The sequence below is a fragment of the Ascaphus truei genome, chromosome 15 (assembly GCF_040206685.1).
Source record: "Ascaphus truei isolate aAscTru1 chromosome 15, aAscTru1.hap1, whole genome shotgun sequence".
Classification (NCBI taxonomy): domain Eukaryota; kingdom Metazoa; phylum Chordata; class Amphibia; order Anura; family Ascaphidae; genus Ascaphus; species Ascaphus truei.
Window position 1 is genome coordinate 8,128,571 of NC_134497.1, and position 18,865 is coordinate 8,147,435.

Here is an 18,865-nt window from a genome sequence, read left to right on the forward strand (position 1 = left end):
ACTCTGCTTTGCAATCTGGTTCCTGAGCTTGCTGCCTGAGCTTGCTGCCTGCCAGAGGCGATGAGGGATATAGAATGTGTCACACGGGCATCCAGACATTGACAGCAGAAATGTGAAGCTATTGTAGGGGATATGTCTGGAAAGAACTTGTCATGTTCAGGTGACACTTGGATGAAAGTCAGAATGACACAGGCGACTGCCTGAAAGCAGGAGGAGCGCTGACACCTCGCGACTTCTAATAACACCTCGTCTTGTGGCCCTCTGCTTCCTCTCATTGCAGTGAGTTCATTGTGTGTCACAACAGGGGTGCGCAAACGTTCAGTCAGCGCCCCCTACATACTCTCCCCACCCCCTCCTTACCTTGTCTTGGACGCGGCGGGGTCACGTGACATCACGTTGACATGTTAACATAACATCACGTGAACCTGCCGCGTCATTTGAAAGACAAGGTAAGGGAAATTGCAGAGGTCTCACGCGATCCCCCGGCATTTCATTTGAATGCCTTGGGGAAGAGCGCGGAGACTCCGCAACCGCCGCGCCCCCACCCCCAGTTTGCGCACCTCTGCGTTACACAATAACACTTAGCACTTTGTGTATCCAGCTGACCAGGCAGGAGGGCGAAGTTAAGAGTCTCTCTCAGCATGCGCGGCCCCTCCGCCTGTGAATGGGAGAGTACAGGTAGTCACCGGAGACAGACCATTTGATTTGACAGAAAGGCGGCAGCATGGGATGTAAAAAATGTCTGTCTAATTACGCCCCAAATCGGTCACTGACACAAGACTAGCAAACTCGGAGCACAGTACCACTATATATTAAAGCCTTCTCCAAAACACTGATTAAAAGCATCAATTAACCCCTCCCCCCCAGAAGCCCGTGAGTTTATCTCATGTAATGTTAGTACCATTCTCTCTGAGCATGCTCTGCGCTTAAAGAAAGGGAAAGAAAGGCATTTTGTGTCAATAATCTTTATCGCTAGCATGTGAGGTTACCATGGTAACCATTAGATTGCACGGGGCTCTGGGGAGAGCTTCATTTTAACCTCCCAGACACATAATATTTTGAACGCTTTTATCTCCTCAACAAAGCAGCTGATTTAAAAAATAAAGACAGTGTGCTCTCTACTGCTGCTTTAATGCCTTTATAGTCGGACTGGACATTCGATCTGCAGGTTCCTCCCTCCACATTGAAGGGCCTGAGAGGCAGCAGGAAGCACAGAGAGAAATCCCTGCCTCTGCAGGTGGGCGGGGCCTGGGGCAGGGGGCGGGGCCCTGAGAGGCAGCAGGAAGCACAGAGAGAAATCCCTGACTCTGCAGGTGGGCGGGGCAGGGGGCGGGGCCTGAGAGGCAGCAGGAAGCACAGAGAGAAATCCCTGCCTCTTCAGGTGGGCGGGGCCTGGGGCAGGGGGCGGGGCCCTGAGAGGCAGCAGGAAGCACAGAGAGAAATCCCTGCCTCTTCAGGTGGGCGGGGCCTGGCTCAGGGGGCGGGGCCTGAGAGGCAGCAGGAAGCACAGAGAGAAATCCCTGACTCTGCAGGTGGGCGGGGCAGGGGGCGGGGCCTGAGAGGCAGCAGGAAGCACAGAGAGAAATCCCTGCCTCTTCAGGTGGGCGGGGCCTGGGGCAGGGGGCGGGGCCTGAGAGGCAGCAGGAAGCACAGAGGGAAATCCCTGACTCTGCAGGTGGGCGGGGCCTGGCTCAGGGGGCGGGGCCTGAGATGCAGCAGGAAGCACAGAGGGAAATCCCTGACTCGGCAGGTGGGCGGGGCCTGGCTCAGGGGGCGGGGCCTGGCTCAGGGGGCGGGGCCTGGCTCAGGGGGCGAGGCCTGAGATGAGAGATGACACAAAGAGAAAATGAGTACAAGAGAGAAATACATAAGAGGGAAAAGAAAGACATGAGGGGGAGAAAGGAAAGATGTGAGGTGGAGGCAAAGAGGGGGATAGAGACATGAGGGTGATAAAAGAGACAGAAACATGAGGGGGGGGAAAGAGAGAGAGAGAGAGAGACATTAGGGGGAACAGAGAGAGAGACATGATGGGGCAAAGATGGGGATAGAGACATGAGGGGGAGAAAAGAGACAGAAATATGAGGGGGAGAAAATAGAGAGAGAGAGAGACGTGAGGGGGAACAAAGAGAGAGACATGAAGGGGAGCAGAGAGAGAGAGAGAAATGAGGGGGAGAAAAGAGAGATATGAAGGGGGAGAAAAGAGAGATGGGGAGGCAAAGAGACATGAAGGGGAGAAAAGAGACAGAGATGTGAGGGGGAGAAAATAGAGAGAGAGAGAGAGAGAGACATGAGGGGGGGGCAGAGAGAGAGACATGAGGGGGGGGCAGAGAGAGAGACATGAGGGGAGAAAAGAGAGAGACATGAAGGGGGAGAAAAGAGAGACATGAGGGGAAGCAGAGAGAGAGACATGAGGGGGGGGCAGAGAGAGAGACATGAGGGGGAGAAAAGAGAGAGACATGAAGGGGGAGAAAAGAGAGACATGAGGGGAAGCAGAGAGAGAGAGAGACATGAGGGGGAGAAAAGAGAGAGACATGAAGGGGAGCAGAGAGAGAGAGAGAGAGATGAGGGGGAGAAAGAGAGAGACACAGAGGGGGAGAAAGAGAGAGACACAGGGGGGGAGAAAGAGACAGAAACAAAAGGAAAAGAGACAGACATGAATGAGAGAAGAGATTTTTTTTGCCAGGGGGCCCACGCGTGTCTAGCTACGCCACTGATCTGTGTGTGTTTTTCTCCCTCCCCTCCTCTCTCTCCCCTCCTCTCTCTGCTCTCCCCTTCCCGCGCTCCTGACACTCTTGCAGTTGGTTTGGAGTATGTCCCCCTGCTAGGAATACTTATATAATTATCATAGCTATTACATTCCTGTTAAGCAGGTGCAAATGACTTCAATTTTATGCCCATATAACTCGGGAAAATTACAAGAAATTGCATCCGGGCATTTAAAAAACTACAAGATATGTTAAACCGCAATCAGTGTAAGTTTCTGCTCAGCGCGTCGCGTTATCTGTCAGGCGTCAGGGACGGGAGGAATCCATTTCCATGCTCTACAGAAACGCCGGTCCGTGTACGCGATGTGTATCTTGCTTTTCACGCAAGACAGGCACAGCCTGAGTTAGTGTTGTGCGGTGTGTGTGTTGTGCGGTGTGTGTCTCTCTGTTGTGTGTCGTGTGGTGTGTCTGACTATTGATTGTGGTGTGTGTGGGTCTCTCTGTGTTGTGTGTGGTGTGTGTGTGTCTGTGTTGTGTGTGTGTGTGTCTGTGTGTTGTGTGGTGTGTGTCTCTCTGTTGTGTCTGTGGGGTGTGTGTGTCGTGTGGTGTGTGTGGTGTGTCTGTTTGTTGTGGTGTGTGAGTGTCTCTCTGTGTTGTGTGTGTGTCTCTGTTGTGTGTGGTGTGTGTGTCTCTGTGTTGTGTGTGTGATGTGTGAGTGTCTCTGTGTTGTGTGTGTGTCTCTGTTGTGTGTGTGTTGTGGGGTGTGTGTGTCTCTGTGTTGTGTGTGTGTGTTGTGTTGTGTGTGTGTGTCACTCTGTGTTGTGTGTGTGTCTCTGTGTTGTGTGTGTGTGTCTCTGTGTTGTGTGTATGTTGTGTGGTGTGGTGTGTGAGTGTCTCTCTGTGTTGTGTGGTGTGTGTGTGTCTGTGTTGTGTGGCAGAATGCTGGAAGGGAAACTCATCTTCAAAATGTCATAGACAGATGTAAAAAAATCAGGACAAATTCTCGGGATGTTTCTGAATACAAATATCATCAGTTTGCTGCTCTATCTATTTATCCCGATAATAACCCTTTCATTCCCGGCCACCACTGCGCGTGTCACCGGAATGGGACATTTGGTCACGTCCAGCTCGCCGCGACCAATTCTCCGGCGCTAAGCCGCAGAGGCACCCTCACAGCCGCACCGCCGCCGGACGCATCGCCAAGATAAGTTCATTTAAGGGTTAATTAAGAGGTTAGGGTAGGGGGTTAATGATAGGGGTTTTAGGATAATGGGTTAGGTTTTTAGGGTAGGGGTTTTAGGGTAAGGGGTTAATCTTTTTTATGGTAGGGGATTATGGTAAAGGGTTAAATATCATTAACATGAAAGTACAATTTGATAAAATACAGTGTAGTTTGATTGTGAAGGAGCGTGTTCGGTTCATACCCCTTATATTTGTGATACTGTATATAGGTGTGTGTCTGTGTGTATGTGGTCATACCAGACAGGGCCGTTGACTGCTTTCTGGAGCCCAAGACAACAGTTTCCAGAGCCGGGCCGGTACTGTGCTCCGGAGAGGGTGTGTGAGTGTGTGAGTGTGTGAGTGTGTGAGTGTGTGTGTGTGTGATGCGGCTGCACATGCGCAGTCAGTCACTTCCATTATTTTTTTCGTGACAATTTCCAGGTTTTTTCCCTATCAGATTTTTGGGGGATGGCACTGCCCCAAAAGAAGTCTCACTTCAAACAGATAAGGTTACAGATTTAGAGAAATCTTTCAAAAGGGAGGACAATATTAGCGTCTTGTTCATACGGTGAGCACTGCCGGCAGAGTTACGCAGCTTCTCCGAATATTCAGTAGGGACCCTGACGTTCTTATTTACATCGATTTTAATATCGGCAGATTTAATGCTGTTTGAGGGACGTGATCAGGATTTTATAGCCATAGGAAATGCTAAATATGTAATTCTGCTTTAAAAGCACGGAGTGCGCCGATCTCTGTAATTCACATATCACCTTATTTCAAACACCAGTCTGGAGATACTCAGACAGTGCACCACCCAGATGTGTAATGCATCCCTGGGATTATTATTACATAGAGTACTGTGACCCTGGGATTATTATTACATAGAGTACTGTGACCCTGGGATTATTATTCCATAAAGAGCAATAATATACTGTAATATATATATACACAAACACTTCCCATGTTGTATTGGACAAAGTAAAGTATAAAAAATGCACACTCACAATTTAAATATAGATAAATGTGCATTTGTTAGGTGTACAGTTCCTTCCGACCTCTATTCCTCAGGGTTGTTAATGCGATCAGACACTCGTGTTCGCTCCGATCTGAGAGTTCCCCGTGTTCCCTGCCCCTGCGCAGAACACTTTGTCCAATACAATAAAAATCGTTATTATGGCGTGGCCATAGATCAGGGCTGCTCAACTTCAGTCCTCAAGGGCCACCAACAGGTCAGATTTTCAGGAAATCCCTGCTTCAGCACAGGTGGTGGAGTCTTCGACTGAGCCACTGATTAAGCCACCTGTTGGTGGCCCTTGAGGACTGGAGTTCCCCATCCCTGCCATGGATACTGTAGATAGATTTGATTTGCAATCTTGTCACAGTGTATCCCAACATGCCACACCGGAGGGAACAATTTAACCTGTCACACACACTCATACAGATAGAGCTACACACACACAGTGTTGCTGTGCAGGGGACCATACACTTCAATCAATAATTCCATGTTAAGTTATCAGATGGAGTTACAAACATAGCCCTAGGGTTGGTGTACCTAAAAAGAGTTTGCAGAAGGCATGTAGAGATACTCAGTATCGGGATACAGTGCAACATGTGCGTTTCTGGGAGGCATTTCTAAGCATACAGCAATTCTCATGTTTGTAAAGACCCTAATACTTTACCTCTCTCTGCTGAGCACAAAGGGGTTATTAAAATCCCGACTCGGACCAAAAGAAAGGAATCCAGCAGAGAAGCTGCTACTTCTTGTTCTGAGAACGTCAAGTCCTCCTCTTGGCTGAGGCTACTGATCAGGGGATGTTGTGGGGTTTATTTCAGAGTGGGAGATGAATTAAGATGCCCGACACACACACACCAACACACAAACACAAAAACAGGATTTCAAGGTAGCTGTCTCATTACGAGGCTTCTCGTGGGAAGCCTGAAGCCCCTCGGATCCAGTGGATCTGACGGTGCGTGATGGGCACTGGGACACTATTACAGTGTCACTAGGGCGCTGAGCTGATGTTTAGGGCAGAGGCGGATTAAGACCCTCAGGGGCCCCTAGACACCAAGACTTTGGTGGCCTTTCCGTGAGGCGGCCCTCCTCCTGCAGCGTTGCGGCGTCATGATTTGTGGCATCATGTGACATCGCATTGTCACGACAAAGCGTCGCCATGTGCGGCGTCATTTGACGTTGGTCACCATGACAATGCGACGCTGCAGGAGAAGGTAAGGCTGCGTCCCCGCTAGCGCTGAGCGGGCGGTGTTTGCGGCGGTTACTTACATATATAGATATATGTAAATCCCCGCTCACATTATCTTTGATAAAGTCTCCTCCACGGAGACGAAACGCGTCAGAGTACACTCTGTACGTGCTCTTTTTCTATTTTGGATGAATAAATAAACAAATACTTTATTTCTACTGCGCTTGGTTATCCTGATTTGGCAAGCAGTGACCGCCACTCCGACAAACTCTCCTGCCAGAAGGGTTAAGGACTTGTAATTTAAATCTGGGCGGTCCAAGTTCAATCACTAAGGGCCACCCAGAAGCCAAGTATCCAAAATGTCTAATTAGGAAGTAATTACCCTAGTTGTAATTACAGGCATACCCAGCATTAACGTACGCAATGGGACCGGAGCATGTACGTAAAGTGAAAATGTAATTAAAGTGAAGCACTCCCTTTTTCCCACTTATCGATGCATGTACTGTACTGCAATCGTCATACATGTGCATAACTGATGTAAATAAGGCATGTGTAACAGGCTCTATAGTCTCCCCGCTTGCGCACAGCTTCGGTACAGGTAGGGAGCCGGTATTGCTGTTCAGGACATGCTGATAGGCGCATGCGTGAGCTGCTGTTTGCCTATTGAGCGATATGTCCTTACTCGCGAGTGTACTTTAAGGGAGTGTCCTTAAACCGGGGTATGCCTGTATTACTTAAGCAGCTTGTTGACCACGGAGGAATGATCCGGGACAGCCCTGCATTAAATGTTACATTTTCACAGTAATTCTCCAGTAATTAAACAAAAAGAAAGTGGGATGGACACAACCATAATCAGAATTCATTTAAATGCAACTCGCTTTAATAATAAACAGACCTACTGTATTAGCATAGGTTGCACTTGATGGACGTATGTTTTTTTTTTCAACCTCACCCACTATGTAACTATGCAACTATATAACTATGTTACTATGTAACTACGTAACTGTTATTATGTCACTATGTAACCAGTCTTTTGAAAGTAAGAGCATTTCAAATGAATAAAAGCTTCAGTTCAATCAATATCCTACATGTGTTTTTTTTTTTAATAAATCAGTTCTGCACTATGAGAAAATACTTGTAGCATTTAAAAAAAAATTTAAAGACATTTTTAATGTACAAGCATTTTTTGTATCTATTGCAACCATTTACAAAATCACATCTCCTTCCTCTTCTGAAACAGGCCCTGGCACACCCCTTTTTTTTTAGCCCTGCCCTCTTTCTAGCAGTGCATCTAGTGACTGCCTGGTCACATGATCATCCCTACAGAACTTTGCATCTTGGGCCCTCTTCTGTTGCACTGACAGCCATTTAGTGAACCCCCGAGATGAATCTTCGCCAACCGATCACAGTAGAACGGATAGATCTGCAACTTAGCTAATCACTTGTCAGTGTGTAGATTGTATTGATGCAGATATTAAATGGAACATTTTTAAAATATCTTTTTTTCAAAAACGGCAATTTGAACTGCTGCGTTAATGCAATAAAACAACATCATTGCACTTGGCGTTTTTTGGGGAGATCGCCAGTGTTTTTGAGGTTTTCGTGACTGTGCCAGATTTGTGTAGGATTTGGTCAGTGCTTTTAGCTCTACTCTTGCCTCTATCCCCCAGGTCAACGCTTTCCTGTCCTTCGTGTTCCCGATGGTCGTGATCTCCGTGCTGAATACGATCATCGCCAACCAGCTGATCGTTATGCTGAAGCAGGCGCATCAGGAAAACCAAGTGTGCACCATCGGAGGCCAGCAGACCATGCTCAGTATGACTATGGAGCCAAGCCGCATCCAGTCCCTAAAACACGGCGTCAAAGTCCTGCGTACGTATTCCTGCTCTATCGCTGTGCTCAGGGCGCGCGCTTGGGTCGTAGGGAGAAAAGTTCTGGAGCCCTGAGCAAAAAAATAATAATAATATATATATCGAAACTCTTAATAAATATTTCAGCTTTAATTAAAGAAATGTGGTAGAAATGCATCTCTCTCCCATTCAGTATCCAGCCCCAATCCTCATCATTTCCTCGTCATTTCCTCATCATTTCCTCCTCATCTCCTCCTCATCTCCTCGTCATTTCCTCCTCATCTCTTCGTCATCTCCTCGTCATTTCCTCGTCATTTCCTCTTCATTTCCTCGTCACCTCCTCGTCATCTCCTTGTCATTTCCTCCTCATCTCCTCGTCATCCTTGTCATTTCCTCGTCATCTCCTCGTCATTTCCTCTTCATTACGTGTTTTTCCCCCCTGGAAATCACCAAGAAACATGCCAGTCTCAATTCCGCCCTCTCCCCTCACAGTAATAATAGCCCTGGCTGTCTGCTGTGAGGGTGTAGGGTGTATTCGTGCCCTTCAAGTGCACGCCAGGGCTTTATTGATCTTCTGTACTTCACAAAAAATGACCTTGTATAATCCTGAAGGTCGTGCGTGCCCCTTAAGGGCGGAACCGGCTGGAAAGATATGTATACACTGCCGTTAATTTGACATTTTTATTCAGATAACAAACTTCGTTCTGAAATTCTCCAGGGTTTCTTCTTCTTATGTATATTGCTAGAAAATGTTTTTTTCTTTTTCCGCTGTCTCTTAAAATATCTCCCTTTTGTGCGTGTTCCCCTCTTTTAATAGTGTGTGGAACATTGGGTAAAAACAACCACATCGAAGGCTGTAAGAAGACTGATTTTCACAATGTAGCGTGAACAGGTTCAGTGCTTTTAAATGGCTACAGGGTCACTAGATCCCCCCCCTCACCCCCCTCCACTTAACCCCTTCACTTCCAGAGGGGTGTGCGCCACACAAAGTGCTGCCTGAGCAGAAAGTGTTAAACCCTTTAGAGCACCTCAGGCAGCGAAGGGGTTAACACTTAGTATTATTGTCGGTGCCAAGAACGCATTGCAGTGCAACAAACAAAAGTGTTGTTTTGTACTCATTTGCTGGTACTAATAACAGTATCTGGCTGCAGGGCGGGAGCAGTGTGTGGGGATCCTCTCTGTCACCCCCTCATCCACCCGCAGAGATTTCTATCCATGCAGGGACAGTGACCCCCCCCCCCCCCACGCCCCCCCCCCCGCCCCCCATTCCCAGAAACCAGAGCGCAGAGAGTTTTAATGCAGATGTGTTGCATATTGTCAGGCTGTGCATGTGCAAGCTGGGAGCGATGGGTGCAGAGACAGGCCAACGTACACATGAATATTTCAGGGGGTATACAAAGTGCGTAAATCATTTATCAGGACTAAAGAGGAGAGAGAAAGCGAGGGGGGGTGCAGGAGTGCCCTGATTTTAAAATGCCCTTTTTTAGTTGTTCCCCTAACTTTTTGGGGGTCGCCGGTATAGTGCACTGGGGGGTAGATTTGGAGCAGTTAAGGGAGAAGTTGCTTGTAGCAATGGGATAAGAAGTTTTCTATCAGTATAATGATCCCCCGGGGCTGAGCGGTTGTTACCCTGTTTATCTCAGTGCCAGTGTGACACACGCCATAGTGACACACGCCATAGTGACACACGCCATAGTGACACACGCCATAGTAATAATAGTGACTCCCTCTGCTGACACTGCCCCAGTCACCGCGCAGCCGGCTCAGCCCTCACCCATTCTTGGCGGTTAACTTGAATCAGATGGAGACCCTTGTATAGATTCAGAGCCTTTTATGAATGATCCCTGCACTCCCCCCTCATCATTCTGAATGAAGCTTTGTGCTTCAATAAACAGGAGCGGAGGGGAACCCAATGCACAGACTTCCCCTAACGGGAAGGAACGAGGAGGCTGGGAAAGCATCCAGAATGGGTGCTGTGTGACTATCACGCTGCAGTAAGCTTACATTTGGTTGTACTCTGAGCAGTGGCGTAACTGCAATTTTTTGCCCCCCCTCCCTCCCCCCCCGCAAAACATGTCTCTCACTCTCGCCCCCCCTCTCACTCTCACCCCTCTCCCCCCCTCTCTTACCCTTCTCTCCCCCCTCTCTCACTCTCCCCCCTTTTCTCTCACTCTCTCCCTCCACCACTCACTCTCTCCACCGCACCTCTCTGCCTCTCACCTCTCTCTCCCCTCTCACCCCCTTCCCTTTCCCCCCTCATCTCCCCCCTCCTCTCTTCCCCCCTCCTCTCTTTCCCCCCTCCTCTCTTTCCCCCCCTCCTCTCTTTCCCCCCCTCCTCTTTCCCCCCTCCTCTTTCCCCCCTCCTCTTTCCCCCCTCCTCTCTTTCCCCCCTCCTCTCTTCCCCCCTCCTCTCTTCCCCCCCCTCTCTTTCCCCCCTCCTCTCTTCCCCCCCCCTCTTTCGCCCCTCCTCTCTTTCCCCCCCTCCTCTCTTTCCCCCCCTCCTCTCTTTCCCCCCCTCCTCTCTTTCCCCCCCTCCTCTCTTCCCCCCCTCCTCTTTTCCCCCCTCCTCTCTTTCCCCCCTCCTCTCTTTCCCCCCTCCTCTCTTCCCCCCCTCTCTTTCCCACCCCCTCCTCTCTTTCCCACCCCCTCCTCTCTTTCCCCTCCCTCCTCTCTTTCCCCCCCTCCTCTCTTTCCCCTCCCTCCTCTCTTTCCCCCCCTCCTCTCTTTCCCCCCCCTCCTCTCTTTCCCCCCCTCCTCTCTTTCCCCCCTCCTCTCTTCCCCCCCTCCTCTCTTCCCCCCCCCTCCTCTCTTTCCCCCTCCTCCCTCCCCCCCTCCTCTCTTTCCCCCCTCCTCTCTTTCCCCCCCTCCTCTCTTTCCCCCCCTCCTCTCTTTCCCCCCCTCCTCTTTCCCCCCTCCTCTCTTTCCCCCCCTCCTCTCTTCCCCCCCTCCTCTTTTCCCCCCTCCTCTCTTTCCCCCCTCCTCTCTTTCCCCCCTCCTCTCTTCCCCCCCTCTCTTTCCCACCCCCTCCTCTCTTTCCCACCCCCTCCTCTCTTTCCCCTCCCTCCTCTCTTTCCCCCCCTCCTCTCTTTCCCCTCCCTCCTCTCTTTCCCCCCCTCCTCTCTTTCCCCCCCCTCCTCTCTTTCCCCCCCTCCTCTCTTTCCCCCCTCCTCTCTTCCCCCCCTCCTCTCTTCCCCCCCCCTCCTCTCTTTCCCCCTCCTCCCTCCCCCCCTCCTCTCTTTCCCCCCTCCTCTCTTTCCCCCCCTCCTCTCTTTCCCCCCCTCCTCTCTTTCCCCCCCTCCTCTTTCCCCCCTCCTCTCTTTCCCCCCTCCTCTTTCCCCCCTCCTCTCTTCCCCCCCCCCCCTCCTCTCTTTCCTCCCCCCCCTCCTCTCTTTCCCCCCTTCTCTCTTCTCCCCCCTCCACTCTTCCCCCCGTCCTCTCTTCCCCCCCTCCTCTCTTTCCCCCCCTCCTCTCTATTTCCCCCTCCTTCCCTTCCTCTCTCTCACTCTCTCTTTTTCCTCCCTTCTCACTAATTCTTCTCCCCCCTCACACGGGGACACCGCATGGGGGAGGAGTATTGGCTTGGGCCCCTGGTATTCGGACACGACCAGCGCTGGCCTCTCCCCCTCCTGCCCTTGGGCCCCCCGCTTTGCGGGGTTTTACTGTATTGTAGTTACGCCACTGGCGCTGGGTTAAGCTCAGCTCAGCCGTGCAGGTTCGGCTTGGAGATGAGACACCAGATTTTAGGAGTAATCAGGGAATTTTGTCAGCATTTAATTTTCACATTGGCTACTCATGCCCTAATCTGGATGGGCACCATACAACCAGTAAGAGAGAAACTATTTATTTCATGTGTGTCTAATGAAAACCCCTTGATTGTTAGGGGGCTTCAGGTTTGCTAATTACTGTTGATTTACATTATCTGAGCCTGATGTTCTAAATAAACAAATGAATAACAAGTGGGGCCACATGACAGCAAGACTGGTAGAAATAAATCAGGTTTGCAGCTGTATCTCAAGCTTCTTCTGTTGCTCTAAATCAGTGATTTGCAAGTTTTTTTAGGGTAAGGAACCCTAGAATTAGATTGTGAAATTCTGAGGAACCCCAACTCTCTCTCCCCCCTCCTCTCCCATCCAACTCTCCCGCTCCCCCCCCCCCCGTCCGTTCATTCGTCTCTCTTTCCTCCCTCTCTTTTCCCCACTTACACTCCCTTTTTACAGAGCACTCTGGCAGCGACGGGGATAAAATGAAGTTGCAAGCGCCCCTCACATTTCCAGCAGAGCTATTACTGCTGGTTCTAATTCAAAGATTTCGAATTAAAGTGGAAGGTAGCCTACTTTCGCTGGTTGGTCTCTGTCTTGTGAAAAGCGACGTTCCTTCTCCGAGCTGCCCTTTCTATCTCTCCGCGGGCGCATCCAATCCTGCCCTTGTCTGACACAAACCTAATTTAAATGTCTTTATTTCACAGCCTTTCCTCTCCTAGGGAAGAGGAGGTAATAAATAAACCAGCGGATGAGGGAGACAGCTCTTTAATTCCACTGCCGCTGTACATCGTACTTTACGTTTTGTTTTCTCTTCCACATATCCGTGCGTTTTCCTATCCTTCAAATATTCTCTCCCAACCGGAGACAAAAATCCTGCTCCAAGGGAACCTAGTCTAGGAACCAATCCCCAATCTGAGCATCCCGCCACTAACCCCATCCCACCACGATCCCCATCCCGCCACTATCCCCATCCCGTCACTAACCCCATCCCACCACGATCCCCATCCCACCACGATCCCCATCCCGCCACTATCCCCATCCCACCACGATCCCCATCCTGCCACTAACCCCATCCCACAACGATCCCCATCCCACCATGATCCCCATCCCGTCACTAACCCCATCCCACCACTCTCCCCATCCCACCCCTCTCCCCATCCCGCCACTATCCCCATCCCGCCCTTCACCATCCCGCCACTAACCCCATTCCATCACTAACCCCATCCCGCCCTTCCCCATCCCATCACTAACCCCATCCCGTCACTAACCCCATCCCGCCCTTCCCCATCCCGCCACTAACCCCATCCCATCACTAACCCCATCCCGCCCTTCCCCATCCCATCACTAACCCCATCCCGTCACTAACCCCATCCCGTCCTTCCCCATCCCGTCACTAACCCCATCCCGTCACTAACCCCATCCAGCCCTTCCCCATCCCGCCACTAACCCCATCCCACCACTATCCCTATCCAGCCTTTCCCCATCCCGCCACTAACCCCATCCCGCCACTCTCCCCATCCCGCCACTATCCCCATCCCGTCACTAACCCCATCCCGCCACTATCCCCATCCCGCCACTAACCCCATCCTGCCACTAACCCCATCCCGCCACTATCCCCATCCCGCCACTATCCCCATCCCACCACTAACCCCATCCCGCCAATATCCCCATCCCGTCACTAACCCCATCCCGCCACTATCCCCATCCCGCCACTATCCCCATCCCGTCACTAACCCCATCCCGTCACTATCCCCATCCCGCCACTAACCCCATCCCGTCACTAACCCCATCCCACCACGATCCCCATCCCGCCACTATCCCCTTCCCGCCACTCTCCCCATCCCGCCACTCTCCCCATCCCGTCACTATCCCCATCCCGCCACTAACCCCATCCCACCACTATCCCCATCCCGTCACTAACCCCATCCCGTCACTAACCCCATCCCACCACGATCCCCATCCCGCCACTATCCCCATCCCGTCACTAACCCCATCCCACCACGATCCCCATCCCACCACGATCCCCATCCCGCCACTATCCCCATCCCACCACGATCCCCATCCTGCCACTAACCCCATCCCACCATGATCCCCATCCCGCCACTAACCCCATCCCACCACTCTCCCCATCCCGCCACTCTCCCCATCCCGCCACTATCCCCATCCCGCCCTTCACCATCCCGCCACTAACCCCATCCCGTCACTAACCCCATCCCGCCCTTCCCCATCCCATCACTAACCCCATCCCGTCACTAACCCCATCCCGCCCTTCCCCATCCCGCCACTAACCCCATCCCGTCACTAACCCCATCCCGCCCTTCCCCATCCCATCACTAACCCCATCCCGTCACTAACCCCATCCCGTCCTTCCCCATCCCGCCACTAACCCCATCCCGTCACTAACCCCATCCAGCCCTTCCCCATCCCGCCACTAACCCCATCCCACCACTATCCCTATCCAGCCTTTCCCCATCCCGCCACTAACCCCATCCCGCCACTCTCCCCATCCCGCCACTATCCCCATCCCGTCACTAACCCCATCCTGCCACTATCCCCATCCCGCCACTAACCCCATCCCGCCACTAACCCCATCCCGCCACTATCCCCATCCCGCCACTATCCCCATCCCACCACTAACCCCATCCCGTCACTATCCCCATCCCGTCACTAACCCCATCCCGCCACTATCCCCATCCCGCCACTATCCCCATCCCACCACTAACCCCATCCCGCCACTATCCCCATCCCGTCACTATCCCCATCCCGTCACTAACCCCATCCCGTCACTAACCCCATCCCGTCACTAACCCCATCCCGTCACTATCCCCATCCCGCCACTAACCCCATCCCGTCACTAACCCCATCCCACCACGATCCCCATCCCGCCACTATCCCCTTCCCGCCACTCTCCCCTTCCCGCTACTCTCCCCTTCCCGCCACTCTCCCCTTCCCGCCACTCTCCCCTTCCCGCCACTCTCCCCTTCCCGCCACTCTCCCCATCCCGCCACTCTCCCCATCCCGCCACTCTCCCCATCCCGCCACTATCCCCATCCCGCCACTATCCCCATCCAGCCCTTCCCCATTCCGTCACTATCCCCATCCCGCTACTATCCCCATCCCGCCACTAACCCCATCCCGCCACTCTCCCCATCCCGCCACTCTCCCCATCCCGTCACTCTCCCCATCCCGCCACTCTCCCCATCCCGCCACTCTCCCCATCCCGCCACCCTCCCCATCCCGCCACTCTCCCCATCCCGCCACTCTCCCCATCCCGCCACTCTCCCCATCCCGCCACTCTCCCCATCCCGTCACTAACCCCATCCCACCACGATCCCCATCCCGCCACTATCCCCTTCCCGCCACTCTCCCCTTCCCGCCACTCTCCCCTTCCCGCCACTCTCCCCTTCCCGCCACTCTCCCCTTCCCGCCACTCTCCCCTTCCCGCCACTCTCCCCATCCCGCCACTCTCCCCATCCCGCCACTCTCCCCATCCCGCCACTATCCCCATCCAGCCCTTCCCCATTCCGTCACTATCCCCATCCCGCTACTATCCCCATCCCGCCACTAACCCCATCCCGCCACTCTCCCCATCCCGCCACTCTCCCCATCCCGCCCTTCCCCATTCCGTCACTATCCCCATCCCGCCACTAACCCCATCCCGCCACTCTCCCCATCCCGCCACTCTCCCCATCCCGTCACTCTCCCCATCCCGCCACTCTCCCCATCCCGCCACTCTCCCCATCCCGCCACCCTCCCCATCCCGCCACTCTCCCCATCCCGCCACTCTCCCCATCCCGCCACTCTCCCCATCCCGCCACTCTCCCCATCCTGCCACTAATGTGCTTCTATGCTTTATAAAATACCTCTTGGTCATTGGTTACTCCAATTCGCTTCCCGGACAGAGTTTACCCTCGCCATGTCCACTGGGGAAGAATATGGGGTACTCCACTCTGTAAGCCCCCAAAACAGTTTATCATTCCATATTTGACCCAGATACACTTTCTTTTACAGTCTTGTTATCGGTGTTATTTCTCTTTAATCTGTCTGCTTCTGGTTGGCCAGCAGGGCACTGGGATGGTCTTGGTTTTAGCATCACAGAATAGTCTGGGTGTCGGTTTGCCGTGGGTTTGAGGACAACAGACAAGAGCGCGTAATTATCATGTCCGGCTTAATAGCCATCTGCAGACTTCAGCTGCTTTAAGTTCTCTTTCATGTAAGGAGATGGATCAGCCAGACATGTATAGATGTATGCTCCGGAGAATGATACAATGCCGCATGTTCATTAAGATTACCGTTTTCCTATCTCGTGCAGCCTCTGCCAGAATTAAGCTTCACACCAGGGCCCCAATATCCCTTTCTCTGTTTTAAGAGTCAGATAATCCTTTCCTAGGCTTTAGAAGATGGCTGTTGTATATATTAGCCACTTTGTCGCGTATGTGAGTGGAGAACAGAAGGGAAGCGTATCTGCACTGTCCTATTTACTGCTTATAATAAAGACTCTGACGTCTCAATCTGACACTGGGGTTTTTTGCCCCTTCGACTAAAAAAAACGTTTCGTTAATGGGAAGCAGTGCCAGACATTCTTAACGGCTTTATTCATTTAATAGGTCAAGTAGGATTTACATGTCTCCGCGCGGCGCTGGCAGATGAGTTCCGTTTTCTTGCGTGTTATACGAGCGTATCCCTGTGCTGCATTTAATATACAGTTTGGAGAAGAACAGCCTCTGGGGAGGAAAGTGGAGAACTGCGCAGGGCTAAAGTACAGGAACCAGCACACCATAGGTTAAAAACTACTTTATTAAGCGACTAGGGGAGACACCAACAGTGGAGCAACCACCCACTCTGACGCGTTTCGGGCTAGGCCCTTTGTCAAAGAGTATACGCTCACACGGAGTTCCTGCTGTTCGCTTTCACTTCATACAAACAGTGAGTGTACTGTGGTATTGCCTGGCTGTTTACTGACTGTGTTACCTATATGTTCTGTGGCTCTATCTGAGTGTGGTTGGTTAAAAGGGGACACTCTACCATTGGTATTTGTGTCTCCCCAGAACCCTATAAATCCCACTCTGCGGTTTAAGCCTGTTAGATTTGGCGGCCACATGTTCATGAACTATAGGTTATGATGACACTTCATGTCAGTGCTCCTATTCAATATATTGGAGCAGCTTTATAAGGACTTATACACCCAGGATCAAGATTGCTATTACCCCATTATATAATGGATTTATTGGATGTTATATGTCATAAGCCTGTGATTCGTTTCTGCTGCACCGTGGATGGACTATATATCCTGTCTTTGTCATAATAAACAGTTTGTTAACCTTTTTGCTGCCAGATAGGGCCTGGGGTGCAGGGCTGTATTTGTGTCGAATGCTTCTACAGGAACGGGATGATTCAACATACTATTTTATCTAGCAATGACGTCTGTGGAGGTGTTAAAGAGAATTTGTCATAACATAACCAAACTAGTAACATTAACTCCTGCAATCTTGGCATGTCCCTCACAACACCAGTTAGATTGCAAGCTCTTGGAGGCACGGATTTCCCCAGCGTATAGTGCCCTGCATTGTAATCCCCAGGTATTTCGCACTGCATTGTAGAGCAATGCGTTAACCCTTGGGATGCTAGAGGAGCCTGCAAGATATAGCTGGCAGCAAATGTGTTAACGTCAGCTCCCGCAGCACAAGCTTTCCTCCTGTTACCATGTAGCCAGGAACTAGACAGCGACTAGAAGAAATGAATGGATTGTACGTGTGTCTTTCAAGGCAACATGACTCATATTAGCCTCACACAGAAGTGGGTATGTTGGCTGCACACTGTGAGTCGCAATCAAAGGCCCCAAGTAATTACTCAGAGTATTCAATGGTTTTGAATCAGGCCCTATACACTAATAAGGGAAAGGTGTGTATTAGAATCCTGTTATTATTACGCTATTCCAGTGATTCCCAACGGGGGGTGCGTGAGGGGTCTCCAAGCGGTTCACCAAACAAATCTGTACTGGCGGCTCCCAGGCAGTATAGCGAGTTCCTGAGCCCGTGTGGGGGCAGCGCACTTAGTAAGGCCCCAAACCGCATCTTCGCGTGGGTGGTATACCTGTCACCACAGGAGCTTCCAAAGTCGTTCCCCACAATGCTTTGCATCCGCAGCAGCAAGGCATTATGGGGTGTGACTTTGGAAGCTCCCGCAGTGAGTGACAGCTATACCCCCCCCCCCATACTGAAGAGGAGAGATACGGTGTAATATGTCATGTGTTGTTGTACATCTGAGGTTGTATTTACCTAATTTTAAGACCTGCTAAGGAACAGGTGATTGTTATTATGTCCTGATATGTAAAACCATAGAATTCAAAGAGGGTGTACTTTCTTTTTCACACAACTGTGTATGTATGTATGTGTGTATGTATATATATATATATATATATATATATATATATATATATATACATACAGTGGTCGACAAATCAACAAAAAATCTACTCGCCACCTAGTACCAAACGTGTGCTGCTTGGGCCAATAGGCGCTCACCACGATGTTAAATCCACTCGCCCGGGGCGTGCAAATGTATAGGTTTGTCGAACACTGTATGTATATATGTATATATGTAGATATATATATATATCTCTTACATTCTGTCTAAGATCTTTAAACGAACTGCATCGCAAATTTATTACGTTTTGGCACGGGGGCTACGGAAAGTAGCATTAAATAATCCCATTACAAAACAGAATGTTACACAGCCCGAGAATGTCTCCTGTTACCCACTATACAGAGAGCACGATACGCCATCCCTGGCAGCAGCTGTGCAATGTTACTCTTGTCTGGTTGTGAAGCAGAAGAGCCATTCCCCGGTGACATGTGCGTGTGAATAGATCAGAGATATTCGGGGGAAACGCAGAACCGATTAAAAGTTTACATTTTTACAGAACACTTACTGTCACTTACACTCCGCCTGTTAAACCACAGGATGCATTGTACACAAATGTACTATTGCTGACATCTCACATAGACAAACCTTCAAATACTGTCTTACAAACTATCCACCGGACACTGATATACAACATACACCACCAATCCGTTTACATATCCCCTTCTCTCCCCTAATCTAGGGGTCCCCAACCTTTTTGAGCA

General features: G+C 51.1%; 1 protein-coding gene across 1 annotated transcript in view; it reads left to right on the top strand.

The window, feature by feature from the left end:
- The window catches only part of NTSR1 (neurotensin receptor 1), a 76,678-nt gene that overhangs the window by 42,571 nt on the left and 15,242 nt on the right, over positions 1-18,865 (top strand). The window contains exon 2 of the mRNA XM_075571429.1: positions 7,798-7,999. Within this exon, the coding sequence (XP_075427544.1) occupies positions 7,798-7,999 (202 nt within the window). The remainder of the gene's footprint in view (positions 1-7,797; positions 8,000-18,865) is intronic.